The sequence below is a fragment of the Panthera leo genome, chromosome E1 (genome assembly GCF_018350215.1).
Source record: "Panthera leo isolate Ple1 chromosome E1, P.leo_Ple1_pat1.1, whole genome shotgun sequence".
In the NCBI taxonomy this organism is placed as follows: Eukaryota; Metazoa; Chordata; class Mammalia; order Carnivora; family Felidae; genus Panthera; species Panthera leo.
This window is the reverse complement of record NC_056692.1, coordinates 46,721,616-46,747,457: the sequence shown is the minus strand read 5'-3', so window position 1 is coordinate 46,747,457 and position 25,842 is coordinate 46,721,616. Positions and strand designations below refer to the sequence as shown.

Sequence of the window (25,842 nt, the reverse complement as noted above, 5' to 3'; positions counted from 1 at the left end):
TCAGCTCAGGTCATGATCTCACAGTTTGTGGGATGGAGCACCATGCCGGGCTCTGCGCTGACAGTGTGGTCTCCTTGGGATTCTCTCTCTCTGCCTGTCCCCCATTCACGCACTCTTTCTCTCAAAATAAATAAACTTTAAAAAAACAAAATAAAATTCAGGAAGTATAAAAGTTATATAACGAAGTCTCATCCCACCCTCGTCCTGCAGCCCTGAAGTTCCTCTTACTGGAAGCAACTGGCATTACAGGTTTCTTGCACATGCTTTCAAAGAGTCCTTCTGCAAGCAATCAACTGCATATTTCCTCTCCTTACCTTTGTTTTTATAAGCAGCACCCTACTCTGCACATTATCATTGTTAAGTGCACATCTTTCTGACATTACATATATTGGAGACTGTTCCGCTAATATGGAACATTGTACATAATGAGCATCATCAATCATCTTTTACAGTAGCAGAGTAATTCCCTGCACGGAGCTATCATAACTTATTTAACCTGTCCCTATTTAATGGATATTTAGATGTAGCTAATTTTTAGCTACTACAAACAAGCAGCATGTTAGCTTTAAAATAACAAAATAACAAAAAACATACCTTTAACCACCAGCCAGAATTCTTACATCTCAGACTCAGGTCCATCATAAACTCAATGTTTGACTCTCCTAAAAAACCTCTTAAGAATGGCTGCCTTAACTCTACCAGTCAATTTGTCTTGGCTCAGTCTTGCCACTTGGTTTATTTCATAAGCTTACTCATTTGGTTAACTAAACAATGTCTAGGATTCTACCCAACAAATTATTTTAGTCAAATGCAAAATTATCTGATGGTTAAGTATACACCAACCTGTTATGTGAGACAAGCTGACTTGCAGGTAATCCAAGGCCAGCGAATCAATTACTGCTTGTACATTGTGAGCTTCATCCTCTTGACTCCTGGGAATAGCTATGAGGTCTGTGGAAAAAAGGCTACACATTTTTCATCTGAGGGTCCAAGTTTTCATCTGTCTCTGATCAGGCTTCTGAGTCAGGTTAAGTGCTACAAAAGTAAGCTCTACCCAAACAGAACAGGCTCTAAAATTCAGATAAAGCTAACAGAGCCTGATTCCACACAGCACCTTTAGTGGTTGAATACTTAGTCAATCAACATATATATTAACATGTTCTACAATAAGCACCATGCTACAGAAAGATAAAGAGGTCCCTAAATTCAAGGAGGTGCTAATACTCTAGTAAGGGAAACAATAATGGAGTGAGACTTTAACCCATAATCATGGGATGCTTTCCATGAGAGGAAAAAACCCCACAACCTTCTGAAGGTAACCTAGTAGGAATTAATGGCATAATGATTTAAAAGGTCAGTATATAAGGGTGTCTGGGTGGCTTAGTTGGTTAAACGTCTGACTCTTAATTTTGGTTCAGGTCATGAGCTCAGGGCTTCTGAGATGGCATGGAGCCTGCTTAGGATTCTCTCTCCTTTGTTCTCTCTCTGTCCCTCCCCCACTCATACACACACTCTCTAAATAAAAACAGAGGCCCCTGGGTGGCTCAGGTGGTTAAGTGTCCAACTCTTGATTTTGGCTCAGGTCATGATCTCACAGTTCCTGGGATTGAGCCCTGAATCAGGCTCCATGCTGACAGCATGGAGCCTGCTTGGGATTCTCTCTTTACCTCTCTCTGCCCCTCCCTGTACATGCTCTCAAATAAATAAACTTGCACCAAAAACCATAAAATACCTAGTAATAAATCTAACCAAAAGCATAAAAAATCTATACACTGAAAACTACAGAAAGCTTATGAAAGAAATTGAAGAAGACACAAAAAAATGAAAAAATATTCCATACTCCTGGATAGGAAGAACAAATATTGTTAAAATGTCAATACTACCCAAGGCAATTTACATATTCAATGCAATCCCTATCAAAGTAACACCAGCATTCTTCACAGAGCTAGAACAAACAATCCTACAATCTGTATGGAAACAGAAAAGACCCCAGGTAGCCAAAGCAATCTTGAAAAAGAAAACCAAAGCAGGAGGCATCACAATCCCGGACTTCAAGCTGTAATCATCAAGACAGTATGGTACTGGCACAAAAACAGACACTCAGATCAATTCAACAGAACAGAGAATCCAGGAACGGACCCACAAACGTATGGCCAACTCATCTTCGACAAAGCAGGGAAAGAATATCCAATGGCATAAGGACAGTCTCTTCAACAAATGGTGCTGGGAAAACAGGACAGCGACATGCAGAAGAATGAACCTGGACCACTTTCTTACACCAGACACAAAAATAAACTCAAAATGGATGAAAGACCTCAATGTAAGACAGGAAGCCATCAAAATCCTTGAGGAGAAAGCAGGCAAAAACCTCCTTGATCTTGGCCACAGCAACTTCTTACTCAACACGTCTCCAGAGGCAAGGGAAACAAAAGCAAAAATGAACTATTGGGACCTCATCAAAATAAAAGGCTTCTGCACAGCGAAGGAAACAATCTGCAAGACTAAAAGGCAACCGACGGAATGGGAGAAGATATTTGCAAATGACACATCAGATAAAGGGTTAGTATCCAAAATCTATAAAGAGCTTATCAAACTCAACACCCAAAACACAATCCAGTGAAGACATGGGCAAAAGACATGAATAGACACTTCTCCAAAGAAGACATCCAGATGGCCAACCGACACATGAAAAAATGCTCAACATCATTCATCATCAGGGAAATACAAATCAAAGCCACAATGAGATACCACCCCACACCTGTCAGAATGGCTAACGTTAACAACTCAGGCAACAACAGATGTTGGCGAGGATGTGGACAAAGAGGATCTCTTCTGCACTGCTGGTGGGAATGCAAACTGGTGAGCCCACTCTGGAAAACAGTATGGAGGTTCCTCAAAAAATTAAAAATAGAACTACCTTCTGACCGAGCAATTGCGCTACTAGGTATTTATCCAAGGGATACAGGTGTGGTGTTTCAAAGGGGCACATGCACCCCAATGTTTATAGCAGCACTATCAACAATGGCCAAAGTGTGGAAACAGCCCAAATGTCTATCAATAGATGGATAAAGAAAATGTGGTGTATATATACATATGGTGTATGTGTACATATATATACCTATGTATACATACAAACGGGTATTACTCAGCAATCAAAAAGAATGAAATCTTGCCATTTGCTCCTATGTAGATGAAACTCGAGAATACTATGCTAAGCAGAATTAGAGAAACACAAATATCGTATGACTTCACTCATATGAGGAATTTAAGATACAAAACAGATGCACATAGGGAAGGGAAACAAAAATATAAAAACAGGGAGGGGAACAAAACATAAGAGACAAATATAGAGAACAAACAGAAGGTTGCTGGAGGGATTGTGGGGGGGGGGGGGGGATGGGCTAAATGGGTAAGGGGCATTAAGGAATCTCCTGAAATCATTGTTGCACTATATGCTAACTTGGGTGTAAATTAAAAAATAAAAATATAAAACAAAGTAAAACTTACTTTGAAATGCAAATAAACTTTAAAAAATTAAAAATAAATCAAAATAAACTTAAAAAAACCCAAAAGGTCAGTAAAGACCACAGTGAGGAAAGATTTTAACACTGAACTTATATTTGGAGTTTCTCCTCTGGCACTGAGGGAGATGAACGGGGGAAGGAAGAAAAAAGTACTTTATTTTTTAAGTTTTTCTTTTATTTATTTTGAGAGAGAGAGAGCAAGTGAGCAGGGAAGGGACAGACAGAGAGGGGCAGAGAGAGAATCCCAAGTTGGCTCCATGCTGTCAGCACAGAGCCTGATGTGGGGCTCAAACTCACGAACCTTGAGATCATGACTGGACCCAAAACCAAGAGTCAGATGCTCAACCGACTAAGCAACCCAGGTGCCCTGAAAAAAGTATTTTAAAAGACTGGTCTAATAACTATAGGCCTCTGTGCTCAAATGAAGGTTAAGACTAGCATCAAAGATACCAGCTAGAGGCCATCTCCATTATTCCAAGTGATGAGGGCACTAACTCATGGTAACAGTGGGAAAGGAAAAGAGACTACACAGAGCTTTAATACTAATGGTTATAGCAGAGACAGTAGAGATCTATGGATAAAGACTCTGAGCTACTCAACCAGGGATGCAGTACAATCATCAATTCATATCCATAATACTGGTTAAGCAACAGGACCCAATAAGTTTCCAAGTTCTACTCAATTTTAGAATTTTTGAAAATATATGTACAGAAAAGGTGTGACTTTCACAAGGTATTAGCCATGATTGACACAATGACCAAGACCACTCAAACTGATTTGAACAAGGCTGTTACTATATGTGGGTCTTTATTATGGTAACGAATGCAACAGTTACATGCAAATAAAATGTAAACAAAGAGAAAATACAGGATTTTATAAACACCACAGGATCTAACTTAAGGCACTCAAAACACCTGGCCTAACATATAGTCACTATTACTCCCACTTTTTAGTACCCTTACCTGGTACCTTTTCTCCCAAAATGGATTGATAAAGAGCAATAAAAACATTAGCATCACAGTCTTCCAGTTCTCGGATCCTCAGGTGTATGTGACATTTCAAAAGAAGGTTATTGGCAACGGTTATCCACTCTGTTAGGAAAGGAAAAAGATAAGCCTTAAATAGCAAAAGTCGACCCCACAAAGACAGACATTGAATGAAGCACAAGATAAGAAATTTGGTTACTATCTAGGTTCAAAGGCCCTCCAAGGCATGAATTTTGAAAATACATTATTTAATTTCTAGCACTCGAAGTGCTAGAGTGCTAGAATTTCAACGTAGTAAAAACTATGATGCAAATCCAATTTCTACCGTTATAAGCTAAAGTCCTAAGTTATGCACCCTTTTCTTATTTTACAAGCCACACAAAGCTGTTTTTATTTAAAACATACGTATAAGTAAACAAATATTATGTCATAAGCAAGACACTTTGTTAATGACAGTCTGAGGCTACCAGAAACTAATTAATGAATGCTGTTTCAAATTCCCAATAGCGTTAGTCATGTTTTTACCCAATTATCTTGTGCAAGTCAGAATTTCTCTGGTGCCCAATAGGCTGATTAACGCAGGCTGTTAAGAAGTGAAGTAATGACACTAACACTACAACATTTGTTAGTTGTTAATTATATTTAATGTGTAAGAAGTAAAACATAGAAAATACCTAAAAATGTCTCTAAATTCACAGCTAGCACATTATCAACACTGAAGTTTCCTGTGCCACCGCAACCCACCCCCAGACACCGTTGGAATTATAGCAAGCACACTTCAAGGGTTTCTCGAACAATTCAGAAAGCTTGAAATATTTGTGCCCTGAAATAATTAGCAACTAAAGAGAAAGTGCTGTTACTCTGTATCTGACATGCTCAGCAGGTTCTAAAAATGTGTCTGTATTCAAGGCACATCATCTCCCTCTTCCCAGAAACAAATGAGAGTATCTTCCAAGAATCCCGTTCTCTCTCTCTCCCCGTGCCCAGTTCTCAAGCTGACCAAACCAAAGGGTTTGAAGTTTGAACGCTGCCTGGAAGAAAAGGATGAAGGCGTCCCAGGCAACGCAACCAACTCGCTTCTCGAAAGCGGTTGCTAGAAAAAGCCAGGTAACGACACAGAGCACCGAAGAGAAAAATCCACCACCCTTCTACTTTGGCAAGGGCATCAACAACACCGTAAGAGTGCCGTTGCTCAAAAGTTCAATGCACAGGCAGGTACGGCCTCAGTCTCCACAATGCAAGAAGCAGAGAGCGCGCTGGCCTCAGTCTCCACAATGCAAGAAGCAGAGAGCGCGCTGACAGTGGCTGGATTCCCGAGAATACAGGTGCCAGGAGGACACGTTCTGCTTTCTGACTGCCCTCTTTGCAGCCAGGCTGCAGGCGTGCTGCGGGCCCTCCTCTTCACACCCCAAAATCGCGCTCGATGGCCACTAAGCGAACCGAGAGCGGGGCTAAGAGACCCAAACCCGCCGACCACGACGGGGTGTCTGTGACGAGCCCCGTCGGCAGGCCAGACCAGTGAGTCCAGCCGGAGGATTCGAGATAAAAGGAATAGGGGCGTTCGGGTTCTTAAACGGTTTCAGTCCACACACACCGGGGCTCCGGGCCGAGACTCACCAGCCTCTGAGCCGGCCATGTCACGGAGGCAGGTTGCCGCTAGACTCCCAACTGGGCGCGCGACGGACGGCGTCCTGGAAGGGCCGAACAGCGCAGACGCACCGCCGAGGTGGGGGAACGAAACGAAAGGGCTGGGGGAGAAAGAGGGTGGGACTTTAGAACGGCTTCTCGCTGCTGATTGGTCATCACAGGAGGACTTCCTTTCTCAGCACGGGCCGAGGCGGCGGTTTGTGGGCTCTAGATACCTTTCGCCGCGGGCAATATCCCGCTAAGGGATTCTCAGGTGGGTGGGTTTGACATATCGGGTCACACCCAGCAGCCCAGGTCGGTCTCCCGGGGGCATTGGTACGGAACTTCCGGCGAGCTATTTCGTTTCGTATTCCTCCGCCGACGCCAACTGGAGATGTAGTGCGGTCCGCTTACCCCATGGGCGGGAGCAGCCACGTGACAACGTCTGGCTCCGCCTTCCCGTCTCATTTGGTTAGAGGCGTGAGGGCTCTTTGGAGACGTAAACATCTCCAAGTGGGTTGAGTGGGTTGGCTTGTGCTGGCCATTTTGTTGGGTAGGCTGAACCTGGAAAAGGGCAGGGTGGCCTCCTTGAAGTGTGGAAAAACGAGAAAAAGGTAAAGAATAGAGTGTAGGCTGAGACATCTCAGTGTGGGTGGGTGCAGCCATGAAAGGGGCCCTAAACCGGCGATTCCGAGGGAGGGGCGGTGGGGGGTGGGGCGAGAACATGGCGGATCCCGGAACGCCGGCGGGCGTTGCGGCCTCTGCGCAGGGGCGGAGTGATTAGGTCATAGAGCGGCTCCCAGCGTTCTTTGCGGCGGAGGAGGCGGTCCAGACTATAAAACCGGCTGCCGGGACGCGGCCGGCACCTCATTCATTTCCACCGGTCTCTCGTTGAGCAGCTCCGGCCCTAGTCATCGCCGCTCCTCCGCCGCTGCCGCCCCCGCAAGGCTTTGCTGTCGCCAAAGCCACCCGCAGCGACTCGTCGCACCCGATTCTCTCCATTTCGTTCCCCGCCAACCGCAACCATTGACGCCATGTCGGGTTATTCGAGTGACCGAGACCGCGGCCGGGATCGAGGGTGAGTGTGGGAACGGACTTGTCAGGCCTGGCAGTGGGGGATGGGAGGCCGATGAAGGTGGCGGGCGGGGGCGACAGGAACTTGGGTTTCTCAGCCTATCCTTAGGCTTTTGTGACCGAAGGCTTGCGCCATTTTGGTTTTTGTCAAAAACTGATTGAAAGCTGTTATTCTGTTAACGGCTTTTAAGGTCGCCTTTTGTTGGCGGGCTGGCGGGGGGGGGGGGGACATCGAAGTTTCCCCGGCGATTGAGCAGCTGTTGGGAGAATTCGGGGGAGGGTATTTCGAGGGGAGGAAAGCGCGACGTTTCCAAGAGGATGAAGTCGTCGCTATTAGGTGCAACCCTTCGAGATGTGGTTTAGGTGCCCCGGGAATTCTATGAGAGCCGCCGGGCTCGTCTCCGAACCCGTTGATGTGACAGGGGCAGCAGGGTGGCCAGCGCCGCGGGAATCGGCCATGTGGTTGGGTCGCGGGTACAAAATGCCGGCGTCGGACATGGCGGCGGCGCCTTTGTTACCCCGCCCGGCGGAGGAGCTCAAAATGGCAGCGTCGAGAAAATGTGGCGCAGAGAGAAATGCGAGACAAAGGGGGAAGCGCCGCCCCAGCGGGAACGCCGCCCGGTCCGGGACTCCTCCCCCGGTAGTTGCCAGCTCCTCCTCCTCTTTTTCTTTGCGTTATATAATTTTGCTATCAGAATCAGGAGCCCTTCCGCGGGATACCCCCAAGTCGATTGGCTTGCGTAAGTGTCCCTGAGACCACCGTCCTTGTTCTGTTCTCATTGCTTGTGTTGTCCCCGTTATTCCTTAAAATCAAAGCTTCTTCGCTTGAAAACAGTTGATAAGTAATATCGCTGTTAAGCTCCTCCCTTGTATTGTCTCTTTCCCAGACATTTAATTCCTAAGCTTACGGGAAAGGCTAGTAACCATAAGCTGTTGTCTACCCTTGTAATCGGAACTTCGGGCGTTTGGGCAGCCAGGTTCCGACCTGCTATCTCCCGGGCTGTTGACTTGGCTTTAGTAGTGTGTACTTGGGACAACGGGAAGGGAGAGAGATGGTGGCTAATGGTGGCTTTTGATAGCATGACCATCACCAAGGGCAGTGCTAAGTCTTCAAACTGTGAAAGTCATTTACCTGTAGTGTGTGCCAAAGGATGAAAAGTCTGTATGTAAATCACTGTGTAGACACTTGAAAATGTGAGGTTTTTGTTTTTGTTTTTCCAGGTTTGGTGCACCTCGATTTGGGGGAAGTAGGGCAGGGCCCCTATCTGGAAAGAAGTTTGGAAATCCTGGGGAAAAACTAGTCAAAAAGAAGTGGAATCTTGATGAGCTGCCCAAATTTGAGAAGAATTTTTATCAAGAGCACCCTGATTTGGCTAGGCGCACAGCAGTGAGTAATTTCACATGGTTTTATCAGCCTATAATTCAATAATGACTTAAATCAAAATGTGAATAGAGAGGTCTTGGAAATGACCAAATTAAGGGAAATTCACACTTTTATGGTAGCTAAGAAAGAGGTGGTACTTATAAAAACAAGTGGCTTGGGATTTTTCTACTTCAGAGTTGTTGACCTATAACCACCATAGGTGAATCTTGTGCTGTGTGGTGTCTGTATGTGGATACAGGTTTAAAATCCCATTAAGGTTTGTTAATCATTTAAAAAGTTAGGGACCTGCTGACTTGCATATTAGTGAAGGTTGTCATGGTACTTAGTAGATCATTAAAATTTGTTTTTTAGCAAGAGGTGGAGACATACAGAAGGAGTAAGGAAATTACGGTTAGAGGTCACAACTGCCCAAAGCCAGTTCTGAATTTTTATGAAGCGAACTTCCCTGGTAAGTGCCTAGTTTTGAGGTCCCCCCCCCACTTCATTTATTCTTTTTCTTCTGGTTTCGCTAATATTTTATTGAATTATTGTTCCTAATTTTAGCTAACGTAATGGATGTCATTGCAAGACAGAATTTTACTGAGCCCACTGCTATTCAAGCTCAGGGATGGCCCGTTGCTCTAAGTGGATTGGATATGGTTGGAGTAGCACAGACTGGATCCGGGAAAACGTTGTCTGTAAGTTTGGGATAACTCTTGAGTTTTATTCGGTGGTGATGTGCTAGAGAAAACAAATTGAGAATATAAAGAAACCGGAAACATTTTAACTTAATTCCTGTTGTTTGCCTCCCCCCCCATAGTATTTGCTGCCTGCTATCGTCCACATCAATCATCAGCCATTCCTAGAGAGAGGTGATGGGCCTATTGTAAGTAGACATATTTTCATTAGCTTTTGCTTAGGAGTATGATGGAGAGATTTGTAGCAAATGTTTCTATGTAGCAAAAAACTCGTGCTTTTACATGGAGATGTTAGTTGACTTACTCAACTTAGTCGGAGACAAAGCTGTCTTTACAGCAAACATCAATTACCTGCCAGCATAATGCCAGTAAGTTTAAAACTAGGATCCGGGACTCTGTTAAAGTCTCCTCTGCTTTGTGTTTCTTTTAGTGCTTGGTGCTGGCACCAACTCGGGAACTGGCCCAACAAGTACAGCAAGTAGCTGCTGAATACTGTAGAGCATGTCGCTTGAAGTCCACTTGCATCTATGGTGGTGCTCCAAAGGGACCACAAATTCGTGATTTGGAGAGAGGCATGTAACAATAATTTTGTCAGTGTTGGTTCTAGAACTTCTACACTACGTGTTATAGTTACATCATGTGTTTCATTGAAGGTGTGGAAATCTGTATTGCAACACCTGGAAGACTGATTGACTTTTTGGAGTGTGGGAAAACCAATCTGAGAAGAACCACCTACCTTGTCCTTGATGAAGCAGACAGAATGCTTGATATGGGCTTTGAACCCCAAATAAGGAAGATTGTGGATCAGATAAGAGTAAGTTAGCCTTTAAAAATGTTTCCTTTTCAAACTTATCTCAAAGATTTATTCTTAGAATACAATGCTTTTTTTTAACCCAAAATTCTTCAGCCTGATAGGCAAACCCTAATGTGGAGTGCAACTTGGCCAAAAGAAGTAAGACAGCTTGCTGAAGATTTCCTGAAAGACTACATTCACATAAACATTGGTGCACTAGAACTGAGTGCAAACCACAATATTCTTCAGATTGTGGATGTATGTCATGATGTAGAAAAGGATGAAAAGTAAGTTTTCTGTAGAAGTATTGTTCTAAAAACATCACTGTACAAATTCAGGAGTTAACCGTTTGATAGGTTATCTTAAAAGTGACTGTCAGTTGGGTGCAATGTTGGGTGTGTTTGTTTAAAATTAGTCTGTCGATCCTTATTAAAATACTTTCATTCACGCAACTGGTTATCACTATATAGCAAAGAAGGAAAAGGAACTCATTCTTTATGGGTTAAGGACCAAGGATAGAATTGCTTGATACAAGTGTTCAAGCAGGTGTTTTTACTTGAGTTGTGTAAATCGGAGTTAGTGATTTCACTGACCATAAATATGTGTCTGTAACTGTGGACTTCTTTTATTAAAATTCACAATTTGTTTTTCCAAGACTTATTCGTCTAATGGAAGAGATCATGAGTGAGAAGGAGAATAAAACCATTGTTTTTGTCGAAACCAAAAGAAGATGTGATGAGCTTACTAGAAAAATGAGGAGAGACGGGTATGTGGGCTTCTTCCATTGAAGCAGGTGTATGAGAGCTGAGTTTAGAGGGAGAGGCAAACAGATCGAAAGTAACAGATTTGAGTTTCATGGATGGCAGTTCTATCTGGTGTAAATAAAACTGTACATCAGGTAAAACTAAAGGAAGGAAATTGTGATTAGTTTTTTAAGCAGACTAAAATCTATCAGGTTTTAAAGGTGAACTTACTGATAGTTTTTCTTTAATGTAGGTGGCCGGCCATGGGTATCCATGGTGACAAGAGTCAACAGGAACGTGACTGGGTTCTAAATGGTAAGTCAAATGAAAATGAAAATTTTTTTATTAAAACCTGTCATTCTTACATTATTGATGATAGTTTTTCTTTCACAGAATTCAAACATGGAAAAGCTCCTATTCTGATTGCTACAGATGTGGCCTCCAGAGGGCTAGGTTAGTAAAAACTCGAATTCGTGGCTCGGTTTCCCAGAAGATCTCCATATACTTTTTTAAAGAAAGTTTATTGCTTTCTTTAACCTCTGCATTTTTTCCAAGTTTTTTTCATATAAAGGTGCAGCCTTTGGCAAGGCCTAGGCATGACAATCGGAGGACTCGAGGGGGATGGAGGACTAGTGGTCGGCTGGCTGCTTCCAGTCGATTAGAGAGGTGAAAAGCTGAAAGTGTGCCAGTAATCTTCAAAAGGCAGAACATACCACCTCTGCCCCGTAAACTGTTCTCTCCGGGGGAAAAAAGTGCAAGTTATCCTCACAGTTCACTGCCGTGGTATTTCTTCTGTCCCATGCTTTGCATGACTGCCATGGTACAGCACTGTTTCAAACTGTTTACTGTGATCTGTGGGTCTTTGAGTTTCAGTGAGTTGGCTGAAATGTTGAAGAACAATTTCCAAACTTCAATGTTCAATGAAATTTTTGTTCAAGTTTGAAATGGAGAGAGCAGCTTTAAAAGGTACTAAGCCTTTTACAAATTGGTGAGTACTGGCACATGAGATCTAGAGCAGGAGCAACTTCTCACACTTAGTCAGTGGGAAAGGAAAGCAGTGCTTTGAAAGTTCCTCCCTCACCTACACAGTAGTCGTCATGTCGAGACCTGCCAGAGAGAGACACATTCTCAAGTGAATCCTGGCTTCTTGGAAGCGCTTGCCTAGACGAGACACAGTGCATAAAAACAACTTTTGGGGGACAGGTATGTTTTTCTTGCAGCTGCGGTTGTAAGGTCTTGGCAAGACAAGCAGTGTGGCCAGAATTTTGAACTTCTGATGAGTGTGTAATGCAAAGGACCATGTACATTTTTGTTTAAAGGTCCTCAAAATGAGCACATGAAGAGGTTGCTGTGAACCTTTAAGTGGCCCTACTGCGCAGAAGCATTCAGATGTCACTTGACGATCTGTAAGGGGACTTGTTGGTTTGGGAATATGTTAGAGAATACACGTCTTACTGACAGGCTGTCTATCATTGGGTGGGTAATGAGACATCCAGGTAGATGGTGTGTGCTTTTTTTTTTTTTTTTTTTTTTTTCTTTCCTTCCCCCTTCTCCAATTTCAATGGTATTCCTACAGGGAATGGATAACCATTTTAACTGTATTTTTTGCAGCCCGTACCTTCTTGGGAATACAATTGTCTAACTTTTTATTTTTGGTCTGGCTGTTGTGGTGTGCAAAACTCCGTACATTGCTATTTTGCCACACTGCAACACCTTACAGATGTGGAAGATGTGAAATTTGTCATCAATTATGACTACCCTAACTCCTCAGAGGATTATATTCATCGAATTGGAAGAACTGCTCGCAGTACCAAAACAGGCACAGCATACACTTTCTTTACACCTAATAACATAAAGCAAGTGAGCGACCTTATCTCTGTGCTTCGTGAAGCTAATCAAGCAATTAATCCCAAGTTGCTTCAGTTGGTCGAAGACAGAGGTTCAGGTAAGACCAACCTTCATTAAGAAATGTTGGTGATTTGGGGTCACATGATGGTCTACAAATCCATTTAAATGGGATTGGCGGGTGAGTAAAAATCTTTAATCTGAAACCGAGAAACACTTCACAGAGTGAATAGAGCTACTTGCTACCTAATTCCTTTTTGTGTCAGTAGTGATTTGTGGCATGGAAATAATCAGCATGCGATTATCTTTTTTTTCTTGACAGGTCGTTCCAGGGGTAGAGGAGGCATGAAGGATGACCGTCGGGACAGATACTCTGCGGGCAAAAGGGGTGGATTTAATACCTTTAGAGACAGGGAAAATTATGACCGAGGTTATTCTAGTCTGCTTAAGAGAGATTTTGGGGCAAAAACTCAGAATGGTGTTTACAGTGCTGCAAATTACACCAATGGGAGCTTTGGAAGTAATTTTGTGTCTGCTGGTATACAGACCAGTTTTAGGACTGGTAATCCAACAGGGACTTACCAGAACGGTTATGATAGCACTCAGCAATATGGAAGTAACGTTCCAAATATGCACAATGGTATGAACCAACAGGCATATGCATATCCTGCTACTGCAGCTGCACCTATGATTGGTTATCCGATGCCAACAGGATATTCTCAATAAGACTTTAGAAGTATATGTAAATGTCTGTTTTTCATAATTGCTCTTTATATTGTGTGTTATCAGACAAGATAGTTATTTAAGAAACATGGGAAATGCAGAAATGACTGCAGTGCAGCAGTAATTATGGTGCACTTTTTCGCTATTTAAGTTGGATATTTCTCTACATTCCTGAAACAATTTTTAGGTTTTTTTTGTACTAGAAAATGCAGGCAGTGTTTTCACAAGTAAATGTACAGTGATTTGAAATACAATAAATGAAGGCAACGCATGGCCTTCCAATAAAAAATATTTGAAGACTGAATTAAGTGGAAATTGTACTTTATTTTACATATATAATGTCATGTAAAACTTTGCTTAGATGGTCTGTTTTTTTAACCATAAAAACTAAAAAGACTGCTCCTTTCTATAATTTAAGTTTGGGAAGTAGGGAGATCAGAAGGCCCTCCTTAAAATGGTCTATTAATATTGCAAGAAGTAAAATGAGTTTAAATTTATAATTTTAGGCAAAATTGCATCAAGGCTTTTTGTGAGTACCTCATCAGGTGAGTCATTTAATAGCCTGGTAGCAGAATGGTAAAGTGAGATTAAGGTAGGAAATAACCAACTGTGTAGCCCCACCCTCAAAGTGCTTCATGTGAGAGCAACATGGAGGACTTTATTCCTTTGTAAAATTTCATCATTTGAAAAGCTCCAAATAACTTGCTGTTTCAGAATAGATTATATTTTTGCTCTTGGCTCTACTGTGAATTAACTGAAATGGTGATTAAAGCTAAAAACTTTACACCTTGTAAGACGTTTGGCTAAGAGCTAAGTTTCAGTTCGTGTAGATTGTAGTCTTCAGGCTTGCTGGGGCTCTTCGCTAGTTATATGGGAAATCATGAATATCTTTCCAATAATTCAGGGAATTCTAAAGACTTCAGACTGGAGGGTCTATTCATAAACAAAAATCTCGTTGAAGTTAATAGTTAACCAAGAGGAGGCAACATAACCAAAAGCACAGTGACCATTGTACAAGTCGTCTTAGGGTCAACCTGGGTTTTTATTTCTAGAAAGGTCAAGGGAGGGGTGGTGGTTTTCGATACAATTTTGGCTCACCAACCTTTCTAATACTACATTTCAATTATGACTAGAAATAGGTCTGAATGTCTTCCCAGACAGTCTGGTATTTATGTTCCTTTTTGTCAGGAGAGGAGAGGTCTTAATGAGACTTCATTTAAATTTTGATTATTAAACTGAGGCTTTAATTGGTGTCAATGCCTTATCTCTAAAATGTAAAACTTAACTAGAATTTGCTTGGGGTGGGGGATGGGGATTGGTATTTTTAGGACTAATAACATTGAAAACTGATTCAGCCTGTCTAGTAACTGAACAGTTTTCAATAGCATGGTTAGTCAAATTCATTATGACTTTTAACTTAAAAAGCTTTTGGGGTAGGTTGGAGTATTTATTACATATTTTACTGTTTAATGTCTAACGGCCTTTTAATTTGTAAACATTTATTGAAATGATTGTGGGGCTGTGGAAAACATTTACCTATTTACCTTTGAAGTAAGTTTTAAGACAGTCCACTTTTTAGCATGTGTGTTGTGTCCAGCCTGTGGTTGTCTGAACTAATAAATGTGATTTTTCTCCCCGTTCTCGCTTTTATTTATTTGTGTATAGGCCTCTTCCCTGGTGTTTCCTGATTGGAAAACACGTTGATAGAGCCCAGCTTTGCAGTTCTTGTAATAGAATTACAAGCAATACACAATACGGTCTTAAAGCTTTTTACAAACTAATGCACATGTGCTTGTATGGAATGATTTTCTGAGCCTGATAAATTTTAACTATTGTTAGGTTAATTCAACTGCCTCAGCCGTTGTACCCTCCTTTCACAAACTGCCCTTTGGTGTAGTACAGTGAAATCCAGTTGCTTGTGTCTTACAAGGCTACCCTAACTGCTCTAAGGGAGGCTTAGAAATTGGGAGTTGTGGGCTTTGGGAAGCAACAATTTTCCTCAGTGGGCTGAGGCACCTTTCCACCATTTGGGCAATTCTAAAGGCTCTAAGTGTGGAAATGAAAATTGTGAGGTCTTAAGTGCCTGCTAGGTAATCCTGGTTTGGTTTTGAGACCGGTAATCCCCCATTACGCTTTGATGGACCTGTGGAAGGATCCTCTAGTGGGAAAACTTGCCTCTACCACTGATGATCAGTGTGTCTCCACATCCACCTGGAGGATTTGTTTAAAAGGTCACAGGGCTCCTTTTCCAAAAGTGTTCCCAGGGGGTGCAGGCACTGCTGGCCGAGGACTCCCTTTTGAGAACCACTCCCAAAATGTGAAAGATCCATACCCTTCCCTGTCGCACAACCCCAACCCCAGAGAGCAGAGAACCTCTTTGTGGGTAGGTAGGTACCATGGCGGCAACATTTACAAGGAGTTGCAACTAAAGCTTGTGTCTGTAATCTATAAAGGGCTCAGACTTTAAAAGAGGTAACGGTTATTTACGCAAACACCTGAGATTGAAAAGGTGTATTTAAATGGCGATTTGGCGAACTGAAGTATTTTGATGTGATTTGCAAAACACTTGAGAAGCAAAGCGGACTTGGTTCAGCACGATAGTGAAAAGTAGACGAGGATGATCTTTATCGGTGCTAATGATGGCTAAAAAGTAGGGGCCGAACTTGGTTGAGGCGAGAAACGGTACCGGGTCTGCGCCGGCCATAGCTACTGGCCTAGGCCTGCAACCGCTACAACCGAAACACGGGCGCGCTTCCGTGGGCGTGGCCAGCCGGGCGTCAGCGCACTTCCGTCGCGCCTGCGCAGTTGGCTCCTGGGCTCACGTTTGTGGCCGTTTCCCGGGACCAGCCAGCTAATAGGATACTGCTGTTTAACTCCCGTGGGCGATGCGTTCTGGTGCTGCAGTCAGGGCCTGCCAGAAAGTCTGCAGGTGCCTATTGTCTGGGTTTGGAGGTCGAGTGGATGGGGGGCCGCCTGAGCCTTTGACGGAAGGGAGTAGCTCCTTCGGAGTGCCCCTGCGGTCGCAAGCGGAGCTGCCCCGGGGGAGCGAGCCGACCGAAGTCCCCGAGTCCGGTGAGGGGAGCGAGGAGCTGCTAGAGATCTGTCAGAGAAGGCATTTCTTCAGCGGCAGCAGGCGGCAGCTTAGCCGACATTCTCTTCTGAGCGGGTGCCACCCCGGCTTTGGCCCCTTGGGCATAGAGTTGCGGAAGAACCTGGCGGCAGAATGGTGGTCCTCCGTGGTGGTGTTAAGGGAGCAGGTCTTCCCGGTAGACGCCCTCCACCATGAGCCAGGCCCTTTGCTGCCCGGGGACAGTACCTTCAGGTTAGTTTCAGCAGCAACTCTACGCGAACTCTTGCAAGACAAAGAGCTGAGTAAGGAACAGCTAGTAGCATTTCTTGACAACTTACTAAAAACTTCTGGGAAACTACGGGAGAACCTTCTTCACGGTATGCTTCACGATTTCATGCTTCAAAATAGATGGGGTGGAAAGGCAGTCTTGGTAGATTTCGCGAATTGCAACAGGCCCTGTATTCACGTGGGAAGGAAATTATCTGGTTCTCATCTTTTTGATGTAGTTGGGTATATTCACTTCCTACCATGGAGAAAACTGGTCCATTTGACTGGACAACACTAGAGTTCAATTGAGCAGCTCCAGAATTCGGGCCTAAATTAAATGATGTGAGTCATTTGTTCGACGTTACTAAAACGTTTGTAAATACTTTGTTATCTTTAATTTTACACACAATAGACTAATCAAAAGCTTATTTTTCTAGAGCAAAATGAAAATCCCCCTCCCCCAATTTTTTCTTACAGAAAACTGGTCTACAGTTGTTTGAAGTGCCCCTTAAGTGATTTTTGAGTCAGTTAAAAAAATAATAGTACTAATCAAGCTTTATAAATAATTCTTGAGTGAATACACAGAAATTTGTAGGTCACAATTTGCCCTTGGAGTCAAATAGAACATGATAGCAGAGATTCTGAAAAAAGTAAAAAAAAAAAAAATAATAATAAAATAACAAAAAATAACGGTTCTTTACAGGACAGACTTGCAGCCACAGCTTCTCATCTTTGCAAAATGCTATCCTTGCTATTTTAATTAAGTGGCACTATAAAGTAACTTAAAATAACCCAATGTCCATGGTTGTCTGAAAATTAGTACCCATATTTTAAAGATTTCCCTAATAAAACAAACTGGTGAGTATTTGTGACAGTTCTCATTTGTGCTACTTTAATTATTCCATGTCTTTTTTCTGGGGGAGTTAAATCACTACTTGTTACTATGTCCAAAACACATCAATGTTTTCTTCCCTATTAGAAAATGAAACTTAGCTCGCTTAGATGCCCATTCATCAAAACATCTTTTGATATATCAGACCTTTTCTTTAGCAAATTTAAAACCACTTATTTGCAGAATCCTTTAATTGACTGGTGTTTTTAGCTTAGACTTACCCAGTTTGCTACTTTCTATTCCCAAGGTCCTTGCTTTCTTTATTTCATGTCTGGACAACTTTGGTAGCCTCTACTTATGAATAGCTTTTTAAAATTCTCAGCCATTATGTTTCTGGATATTGTTATTGTCTTTTATGTTTTTGTTTCCAGATATTGTTATTGTTAATTGTCTCTTTCTTCTGTTCTTCTGTGACAAATTACACGTGTTAAACCTTTTCCCCCATCTTGTCATCAGCTTTCTTGAACACAATCACATTTTAAAGTCTGTGTCTAATGACCGAGATGTATCTGTTTCTAGTGTCTGTATCTCCGGCTTTTGGTCATTGGACTTTTCTCCTGATATTCTCTGTAATTTGTGTATAAGTTGGAGAGAGAAATTGAGATATTGGTGGTGTTTTCTTCTTCCTGGGAGGATTTACTTTTGCTTTTGGCAGGCAGCTATCGTGGGAGCATATCTTCTTAATGCAGTTCAAGATTGAGTTTATTGGAGGCTGGTCTTAAGTGTTTTCATCTTTGCTCCTACACTATAGCTCTTTGAATGTCCCTCATGAAAGGCTGGAGTGTTTACCTTGGCACTTCCTCCTTCAGGAGCCCGGAACTACAATTTTTGTACTTTCCAGTCCCATAACTTGTCAGGAAGTTCTCAGCATTTCAGCTTCTCAGCTCTGCTACTTGAGCATTAGAAAAGCAACAATCACTGTTGGGTTCACCTCTCTGCTCTACCCTTCTCTCCATGTTTTGGACCCACAAGTCTTTACTGCCTTGATAGTCTTTAAACAGATTTTTTTTTTTTTAATTTTTTCTTAATGTTTATTTATTTTTGAGAGAGACAGAGACAGAATGTGAGTGGGTTATGAGCAGAGAGAGGGAGACACAGAAGCAGAAGCAGGCTCCAGGCTCTTGAGCTGTCAGCACAGAGCCCGACGCGGGGCTCGAACTCACGAGCCGTGAGATCATGACCCGAGCCGAAGTCGGATGCTCAACCGACTGAGCCACCCAGGCACCCCCCAGCTTTTCTTATCAGCAGGCTAGTGTACTATTATCAGAAGTGGAAATTTCAAGTAATTTGAACACAATGCTGTCATTTAGTGGGATGCCATCTCAGTGCATAAAGAACCACAAAGAACTCTTGAATTTAGATTTATTCCAAATAGAAATGTTGGAAATAGAATTCTGAAGCTGTTTCATATATGTTATATGATAAAGCAAGTAGATGGATAGGTTAAGGTTATTAGGAACCAAGATTTTCGCTGTAAGAAAAAAGAGATACAAATATAATATAAAAGATACAAATATAAAAGAAGGCAAGGATAAACTTTGTAATGTTAAATTTGAATCAGCAATATTATATTAATATTAGTATGACCTCATAATTTTGAAAAACATTTCTTAACTTTCTTCATTTTGAAAGGACCTAGAAGTGATGACAATAGCAATAAACACAACTAGTACCCAGACTTTGATTTTTAAAATGAACCAGTGCTTGGAGAAATGGCTAATCCCAGATCTGGGGCAGGGAAAGTACAAAGTGAGTTTGAGACATTTTATGGTGCTAGAAAGCAAAGAATTACTTGAAGACTAGTAGAGTTATATCACAAGGACACAGATAATGGCTTGAAGGAGAATCCAGGTGAATATTAATTAGTAATAGTAATAGATTATAACACATTAAAAATAGAAATTTATAGTGTTAATCAAAAAAGAAATAGTTGAGACTGCCGGTAGGGGAAAGGGATGGAAAAACATTGTTTTTACAGAAGCTATGAAATAAATGTAGAAGGAAAGACAGAAAAGTCACCTTTTAATGATTTTGCAATCCCCAGTATAATGATTCAAGCAGGATCATGAATGGATTCTAAAATGTTGGGTGGAAGTTTGTTGAGCAGGATGTTGTTGGGGAATGGATATTACTACCTGATCAGGTAATCAAATTTGGTTTCATTAATATGGGATAATCTGAAATTATGTTCCTCCTGTTAAAATGCAAGAAGACCTACATATCAACTATGTAGTATTTAGTTCTGTTAAAAATGATTTACCCCAATTAATGAAACAATTAGCCAGATCTTGAGTATGACTGTCCTGGACTCCAGTCAAGTTAATGTCATTAAAAGCAAAGTTAGAGAAGGAGGGAGGAGCAAGGGGACATGTTCTAGATTAAAATAGATTAAAGAGACCTGGTAAAAATGCAGAGCAGGAACCACAGCAATAAATGACATTTTGGGTGACAATTGGAGAAAATAAAATATTGACCATGTGTTAGATGAAATTGTGGTATTACGATTAATTTTATGGTGCAGTAATGATAGAGAATAATTTCAGGAGCCACATGCTGAAATGTTTCGGGGTGAACAAGAAAACATGGCAGAATGTTGACAGTTGGTGTGTCTAGCTGAAGAGTTTACAGATATTTATTGTACTATACTTTCAACTTTCTTATTGATTTGAAAATCAAGAAGTTGTGGGGAAACCCCCTAAAACTAAGTGGTAATCAATTAAGATCTGCCTTAATAGTTCCATGCTACTTGTACCGCTTTGCTGGCATTATTATATTGTTAACTTGTTTATAAACTGACCCTTATGACTTGGGGATATGGAATAGATTGATATGATGATGAATTTATCTTTTGACAGGTGCGTTGGAGCACTATGTTAATTGCCTGGATCTGGTAAACAGGAGGCTGCCTTATGGCCTTGCTCAGATTGGAGTGTGTTTTCATCCTGTTTCTGATACTAAGCAGACACCTGATGGTGTTAAAAGGTACAAAAAAATAACAAATGACATGGCCTTGTATTTAAGTAGTCAAGAACCAGTCACTCTCCCTTTGATCCAGATAGATTATGTAATTTCCAAGTAAGTAACTCTGATATTTCTGATATCCAAAGAATCGGTGAGAAGACTGAGGCTTCACTGGTTTGGTTTACTTCAGCAAGAACTGCAGGCCAGTGGCTTGATTTCTGGTTACGTCATCGACTCCTGTGGTGGAGAAAGGTACCGTTAATTTAATAGTTAATAGGTAGAGTGTCTTAGTGTGTCAGAGATGATATTTCTCTACGATAAAATATTTTATTTGGTGTAGCTACGTTATGCTTGTAAGAGCTATAACGAATAGATAAATGCAAGTAAAACCTCTTTGTAATGATTTTCATTGTCGCATATAAAAAGTTTCTTTGGTAAAGATACCTGTTGATGTCTGTCTTGCTCAGAAGCTTTTGTTGAGTAAGCATTTGCATTCGAGATAGAGTTCAAGTCCCTCACTTGGCATTCCTGGCTGCTGTAGAGTTTGACCCTTGCACACCCTACAGCCCCAACTTTTGTACCCTGCCTCCATGAACTCTGTATTTGTCAAAATGGTTCTGTAATTTATAATTAAGTTTTAGTACCTGCTGAAGGGAAAACAGTTGAAGTAAGCATGTGTGGCTCACCATTGTCTTATCTCTCTCCAATTCTTAAAATCCCAAACACCCACTAAACTGAGTGGAATAATTACAAATAATCACACTCTTCACAAAGGATAAGAATGGTGAGTATACACTTTCTTCTTTACCCCACTTAGTTTACGGTCACCTTCCCCTCTTACTAACTGACCTCAGAAAGGTTACATAGCTCCAACAGTTTTTCTCTGTAGTTCTTTCAAACTAAAAACAATATTTTTAGCAATATATTCACTCATTTAACTAAACTTCATAATTTTTATTTGGAATCTGACCAATTTCATTCAGTTCCTGCATAGAAAGTCTCAGGCAGCTTTCCTTTTTTTTTTTTTTTTTTTTTTTTTTAATGTTTATTTTAACTTATTTTGAGAGAGTGAGAGCACAGGGGAGGGGCAGAGAGAGGGGGTGAGAGAATCCCAAGCAGGCTCTGCTCTCTCAATGCAGAGCCCAATGCAGGGCTCAAAACCACACAAACCATGAGATCATGACCTGAGCTGAAATCGAAAGTTGACACTTACCTGACTGAGCCACCCAGGTGCCCCACAACTTTTCTTATTTAAATTTTTTTTTTTTTTAAGAGACAGAGCATGAGTGGGGGAGGGGCAGGGGCAGGGACACAATATGAAGCAGGCTGTAGGCTCTGAGCTGTCAGCACAGAGCTGGACACAGGGTTAGAACTCAGGAACTGCGGGATGATGACCTGAGCCGAAGTTGGACGCTTAACTGATTGAGCCGCCCAGGCGCCCCTCAACTTTACTTTTTAACATTTATTTTAACAAGTTAATAAAACAAGTTTCTTTTCTAGTTTGCCAAGAGTCCATCTAACTTCAGCAGCAGTGATTGTCAGGACGAAGAGGGACGAAAAGGAAATAAACTTTACTACAATTTTCCATGGGGAAAGGAGCCAATCGAGACCCTGTGGAATCTAGGAGACCATGAACTTTTAAACATGTGTCCTGGAAATGAGTCTCAATTACACGTATGTTTTATATTAAGCTCCTATATATTTTTTACCCAGGTTCTCTAACTGATCTTTTTTTTTTAAGTTTATTGATTTATTTTGAGACAGAGACAGAATGCAAGCAAGGAAGGGGCAGAGAGGGAGGGAAAGAGAGAGAATCCCAAGCAGGCTCTGCACTGTCAGCACAGAGCCCGATGTGGGGCTGGAACTAACAAACCATGAGATCATGACCTGAGCCAAAATCAAGAGTCAGCCAACTTAACAACGAGCCACCTAGGCACCCCTAACTGATCGCTTCTGAAACCATTTGAGAATAAATTGTAGACATGGGGCCCCATGACCTCTTAATACTACAGTATATATGTCTGAAATGCAAGGACACTCACCAACTTAACCACAACACAGCTGTCGAAATCTGGAATGTAATGATAATCTAATTATTACCATCCAATCCACTTAATCCTTCAAATGTTGTCCTAATGATGTCCTTCATAGGTCCAATATCCAATCTAGGATTTCATGTAGTTGTCATGTCTCTTTAGTTTCCTTCAGATGAACAGTTCCTTTTATCTTTGATGACCTTGACATTATTTTTAAAGATTTTATTTTTAAGTAATTGCTACACCCAATGTGGGCTTGAAATTACAGCCAAGAGATTAAGAGTCGCATGCTCTACTGACCGAGCCAGTCAGACGCCCCATGACTTTGACATTTTTGAAGAGTATATGTCTTTGTAGTTACTTTGTAGAATGTCCCTCAATTTGAATTTCTCTCATGTTTCCTTATGATTTATGTGTTTTTGCTAGGAATACCACAGAAATGGTGCTGCCCTCTAAGTGTATCATATCACAAGGCAAATGATAATCAGATTTTTTACTGTGGATGTTAACTTTTATCTCTTGGTTGCAATCGTGCTACCAGGTTTCTCCAATATGAAGTTGACAAATACTTTGTACTTAGTAATTAATGAGCAATTAATATGTCTTTTGTGGGCAGACAGTTTAAGACTATGTCAATAACCTGTTTCTCACCGCATTTTGACCTACCAGTTGGAGCATGTGTTGATGTTTCTTGTGTAAATCAGTGGTTACTATGAGGGTTGCTAAATGGTGTCATTTATTATAATTATTAATTGTATTGCTCTATTAGATTTGTTTTTCAACAGTATACTGTGGGGTAGAGTTTTCTCCCCCTTTCTGTAAATATGGACTTACCCATTCCAGTTTCTCTCAGAGGGTTATAATCTGTTACTAGCATTATTTATTTTGATGCTGAAATTGCCCTAGACTTGGCCAGGGTCCTTTTGACATACCTCTATCATTCTCTGAGCATTTCCTTACTTTTTGTAGCAACAAGTTGTTCCAGGATCATCTTGTTTCTTGGCCTAGCTGTGGAGTCAGCCATTTCTCCAAGGAACCTTAATTCTTATTAGAGGAAAATGTATTTAAAAACTGAGATTTTGCTACAAGATGTACTCCTTGCAAGTGGGTATCATTGCTTCTGGGCCCTTTCTGTGGACCCAGCTAAGAAATATTTGTAGGCGATTCTGTACATACATGTTTACACACTCACCTCTATATTTGTGTCTGTATTTACCTGGTAAAAACTAGGAGTGCACACCAGTTCTTCAAGTTCTAGTCTAGTGTCACAGGGTTTATTCTAGCTTCACCTCTTTCCAAATTTATAATTCTCTTCTCTGACAGTGAGAAACCTGGCTCCCAGTATCTTCAGTTACTGATTTTTCATTTCTTGTATGTAACCAAAGTCCCTACCATTGTTATACAAAGATCAGCCCTGATACATCCCTCTTCCCACCCCATCAGACACTCTAGGTGAGTGTTTGAAGCAGGGGAAGGAACAAGGAAGAAAGACTAAAGAACTTGACTGTAGATATACTGTTGCCCGCTCCCTTTACAACCCCCATCACTAGGTGCTCTGGTGAGAATATAGAGAAGGAGGATTAGTTAGAAAGCCTGGCTTTGGGCCTCAGTGTCCCCTTCTTTACCAGTCACACTGGCTAGAAGTTGGGCCCTGGATCTCTCCCAGTTGGATACACTAGCCAGCTGACCAAAAACTGAGCCCTGGCCACAGAAGAAAGGTGCTTCATTTACATCCTAAAAGGAACAAAGTTTTCAAAATTTAAACAGGTGATATAGTTTTCTTAGAGAAGGAACCTTGCTTTTCCATCACACAGGGTTCTTTATAAATATCTATAATATTTTTCAAGGTACCCATGGATACAAAGTTTTAGAAGCCACATGGATGGATAGAATTGTGGCTGAGCCCTCTTATATGCTGACCCAGTCTTTCATTTAATTTTTTTAAAGTTTATTTATTTTGAGGAGGGGAGGGGCAGAGAGAAAGAGAATCCCAAGCAGACTTTGCATTGTCAGCACAGAGCCTGATATGGGGCTTGATCTATGAGATCATGACCTGAGCAGAAATCAAGGCTGGGATGCTCAACAGACTGAGCCAGCCAGGCACGCCCATGCTGACCCTTTCTTTAAGTTTATTTATTTTGAGAAAGAGAGGGCGGTGGGGGTTGAGAAGGGGCAGAGAAAGAGGGAGCGAGAAAGAATCCCAAGCAGGCTCTGCACTGTCAGCACAGAACCTGACGTGGGGCTTGAACCCACAAACCATGAGATCATGACCTGAGCTGAAACCAAGAGTCAGATGCTTAACCGACTGAGGCACCCAAATGCCTCTATGCTGACCCATTTTTGAGCTGTTGCAGATTTGAATGTTTAGATTTTCTGATTGGCAACGGGTGGAGTTTTTATGTGCTATTTGGTGACTAATAGAGTCTTCTCGTTGTTGAATATTTTCCCATAGCACCAACACCATCACATTTCATTTGGGGATATTCAGCACTCTTATGAAACCTGGTTAGCATAGTCATAGTTAAATAATCATTATTATAGTTAAAAACCAATCAGTCTTGTGACTAGGAATTTAATGTTTTTAGGTCTTTTTTTTTTTTTTTTTTTTTTTTTTTTTAAACGTAATCGCTACACCTAGTACGGGGCTTGAACTCAGATCAAGGGTGGCATGCTCTTCTGACTGAGGCAGCCAGGGCCCCAGTCTTATCACTAGAAATTTGAAGATAATCTCTTTGTTATGGCTATTAGTCTCTTAATTTTTGTTCATTTTTTCACTATCTCCATGAAAAATTTTCCATACTCACCGTTAAATTGTTGCCCTTCCATTTCCATGGTTCTCAAAATTGCTCATCATTAGTTGAACATGTTATAAAATAATAAGTAGAATTTCTGCTATTTAGTATGTTTTTTTGAAAGGCTTCTTGGGCTATTTGGTGTTTGTTTTTAGTAAATTTTACAGTTAACATCTAAGTACATTCTTGGAGGGATTTTTTTTTGAGAATGGTGAAGTAGATCAGCAACGTCTGAAGAACAAAGTGAGTATAGAAAGAAGTTTATTCTGGATGGTATAAGAAATCAGATATTCTAGCTAAGAAGAGTTACCATTGGATACCTTGGCATCCTTGGATATCCAGTTATCAAAGAATTAGAAAACATTACCTGCATCTGGTTGGCTCAGTCAGTAGAGCATGTGACTCTTGATCTCGGGGTTGTGAGTTTAAGTCCCACGTTGGGTATAGAG

At 41.4% G+C, this 25,842-nt stretch overlaps 3 protein-coding genes across 12 annotated transcripts in view; 2 read left to right on the top strand and 1 right to left on the bottom strand.

Annotated features, from left to right (window-relative positions):
• The window catches only part of CEP95 (centrosomal protein 95), a 42,406-nt gene extending 35,769 nt beyond the window's left edge, over window positions 1–6,637 (bottom strand). Inside the window, exons 1-4 of one of the 3 annotated variants that reach the window (XM_042916659.1) lie at window positions 6,551–6,637; window positions 6,128–6,258; window positions 4,487–4,615; window positions 844–951 (exon numbers count right to left, since the gene is read on the bottom strand). In XM_042916659.1, the coding sequence (XP_042772593.1) occupies window positions 844–951; window positions 4,487–4,615; window positions 6,128–6,258; window positions 6,551–6,555 (373 nt within the window). In that variant the 5' untranslated portion in view covers window positions 6,556–6,637. Of the gene's footprint in view, window positions 1–843; window positions 952–4,486; window positions 4,616–6,127; window positions 6,259–6,372; window positions 6,467–6,550 lie in introns of those variants that run through there. The other 2 variants (XM_042916660.1, XM_042916661.1) reach the window with 2 other exon arrangements.
• DDX5 (DEAD-box helicase 5) lies at window positions 6,325–13,679 on the top strand. 2 transcript variants are annotated; one of them, XM_042916664.1, is made up of 14 exons: window positions 6,325–6,410; window positions 7,036–7,214; window positions 8,432–8,597; window positions 8,946–9,042; window positions 9,138–9,271; window positions 9,394–9,459; window positions 9,702–9,843; window positions 9,925–10,085; window positions 10,179–10,351; window positions 10,720–10,830; window positions 11,061–11,122; window positions 11,201–11,260; window positions 12,528–12,752; window positions 12,975–13,679. In XM_042916664.1, the coding sequence occupies exons 2-14, from the start codon at window positions 7,171–7,173 to the stop codon at window positions 13,376–13,378; spliced, it is 1,845 nt and encodes a 614-aa protein (XP_042772598.1). In that variant the 5' UTR covers window positions 6,325–6,410; window positions 7,036–7,170; the 3' UTR covers window positions 13,379–13,679. The 2 variants fall into 2 exon arrangements, with proteins under 2 accessions (XP_042772598.1, XP_042772597.1); XM_042916663.1 differs by lacking the exon at window positions 6,325–6,410 and adding an exon at window positions 6,658–6,750.
• A 92-nt stretch (window positions 13,680–13,771) lies between these two features.
• The window catches only part of POLG2 (DNA polymerase gamma 2, accessory subunit), a 41,116-nt gene continuing 29,045 nt past the window's right edge, over window positions 13,772–25,842 (top strand). For all 7 annotated transcript variants that reach the window (XR_006196636.1, XR_006196637.1, XM_042916666.1 and 4 more), the window contains exons 1-4: window positions 13,772–16,822; window positions 20,460–20,586; window positions 20,712–20,817; window positions 22,066–22,239. Coding sequence is in view for 5 of the 7 variants with exons in the window: in XM_042916666.1 (XP_042772600.1) it covers window positions 16,261–16,822; window positions 20,460–20,586; window positions 20,712–20,817; window positions 22,066–22,239 (969 nt within the window). In the remaining 2 variants the exon portion in view is untranslated. The remainder of the gene's footprint in view (window positions 16,823–20,459; window positions 20,587–20,711; window positions 20,818–22,065; window positions 22,240–25,842) is intronic.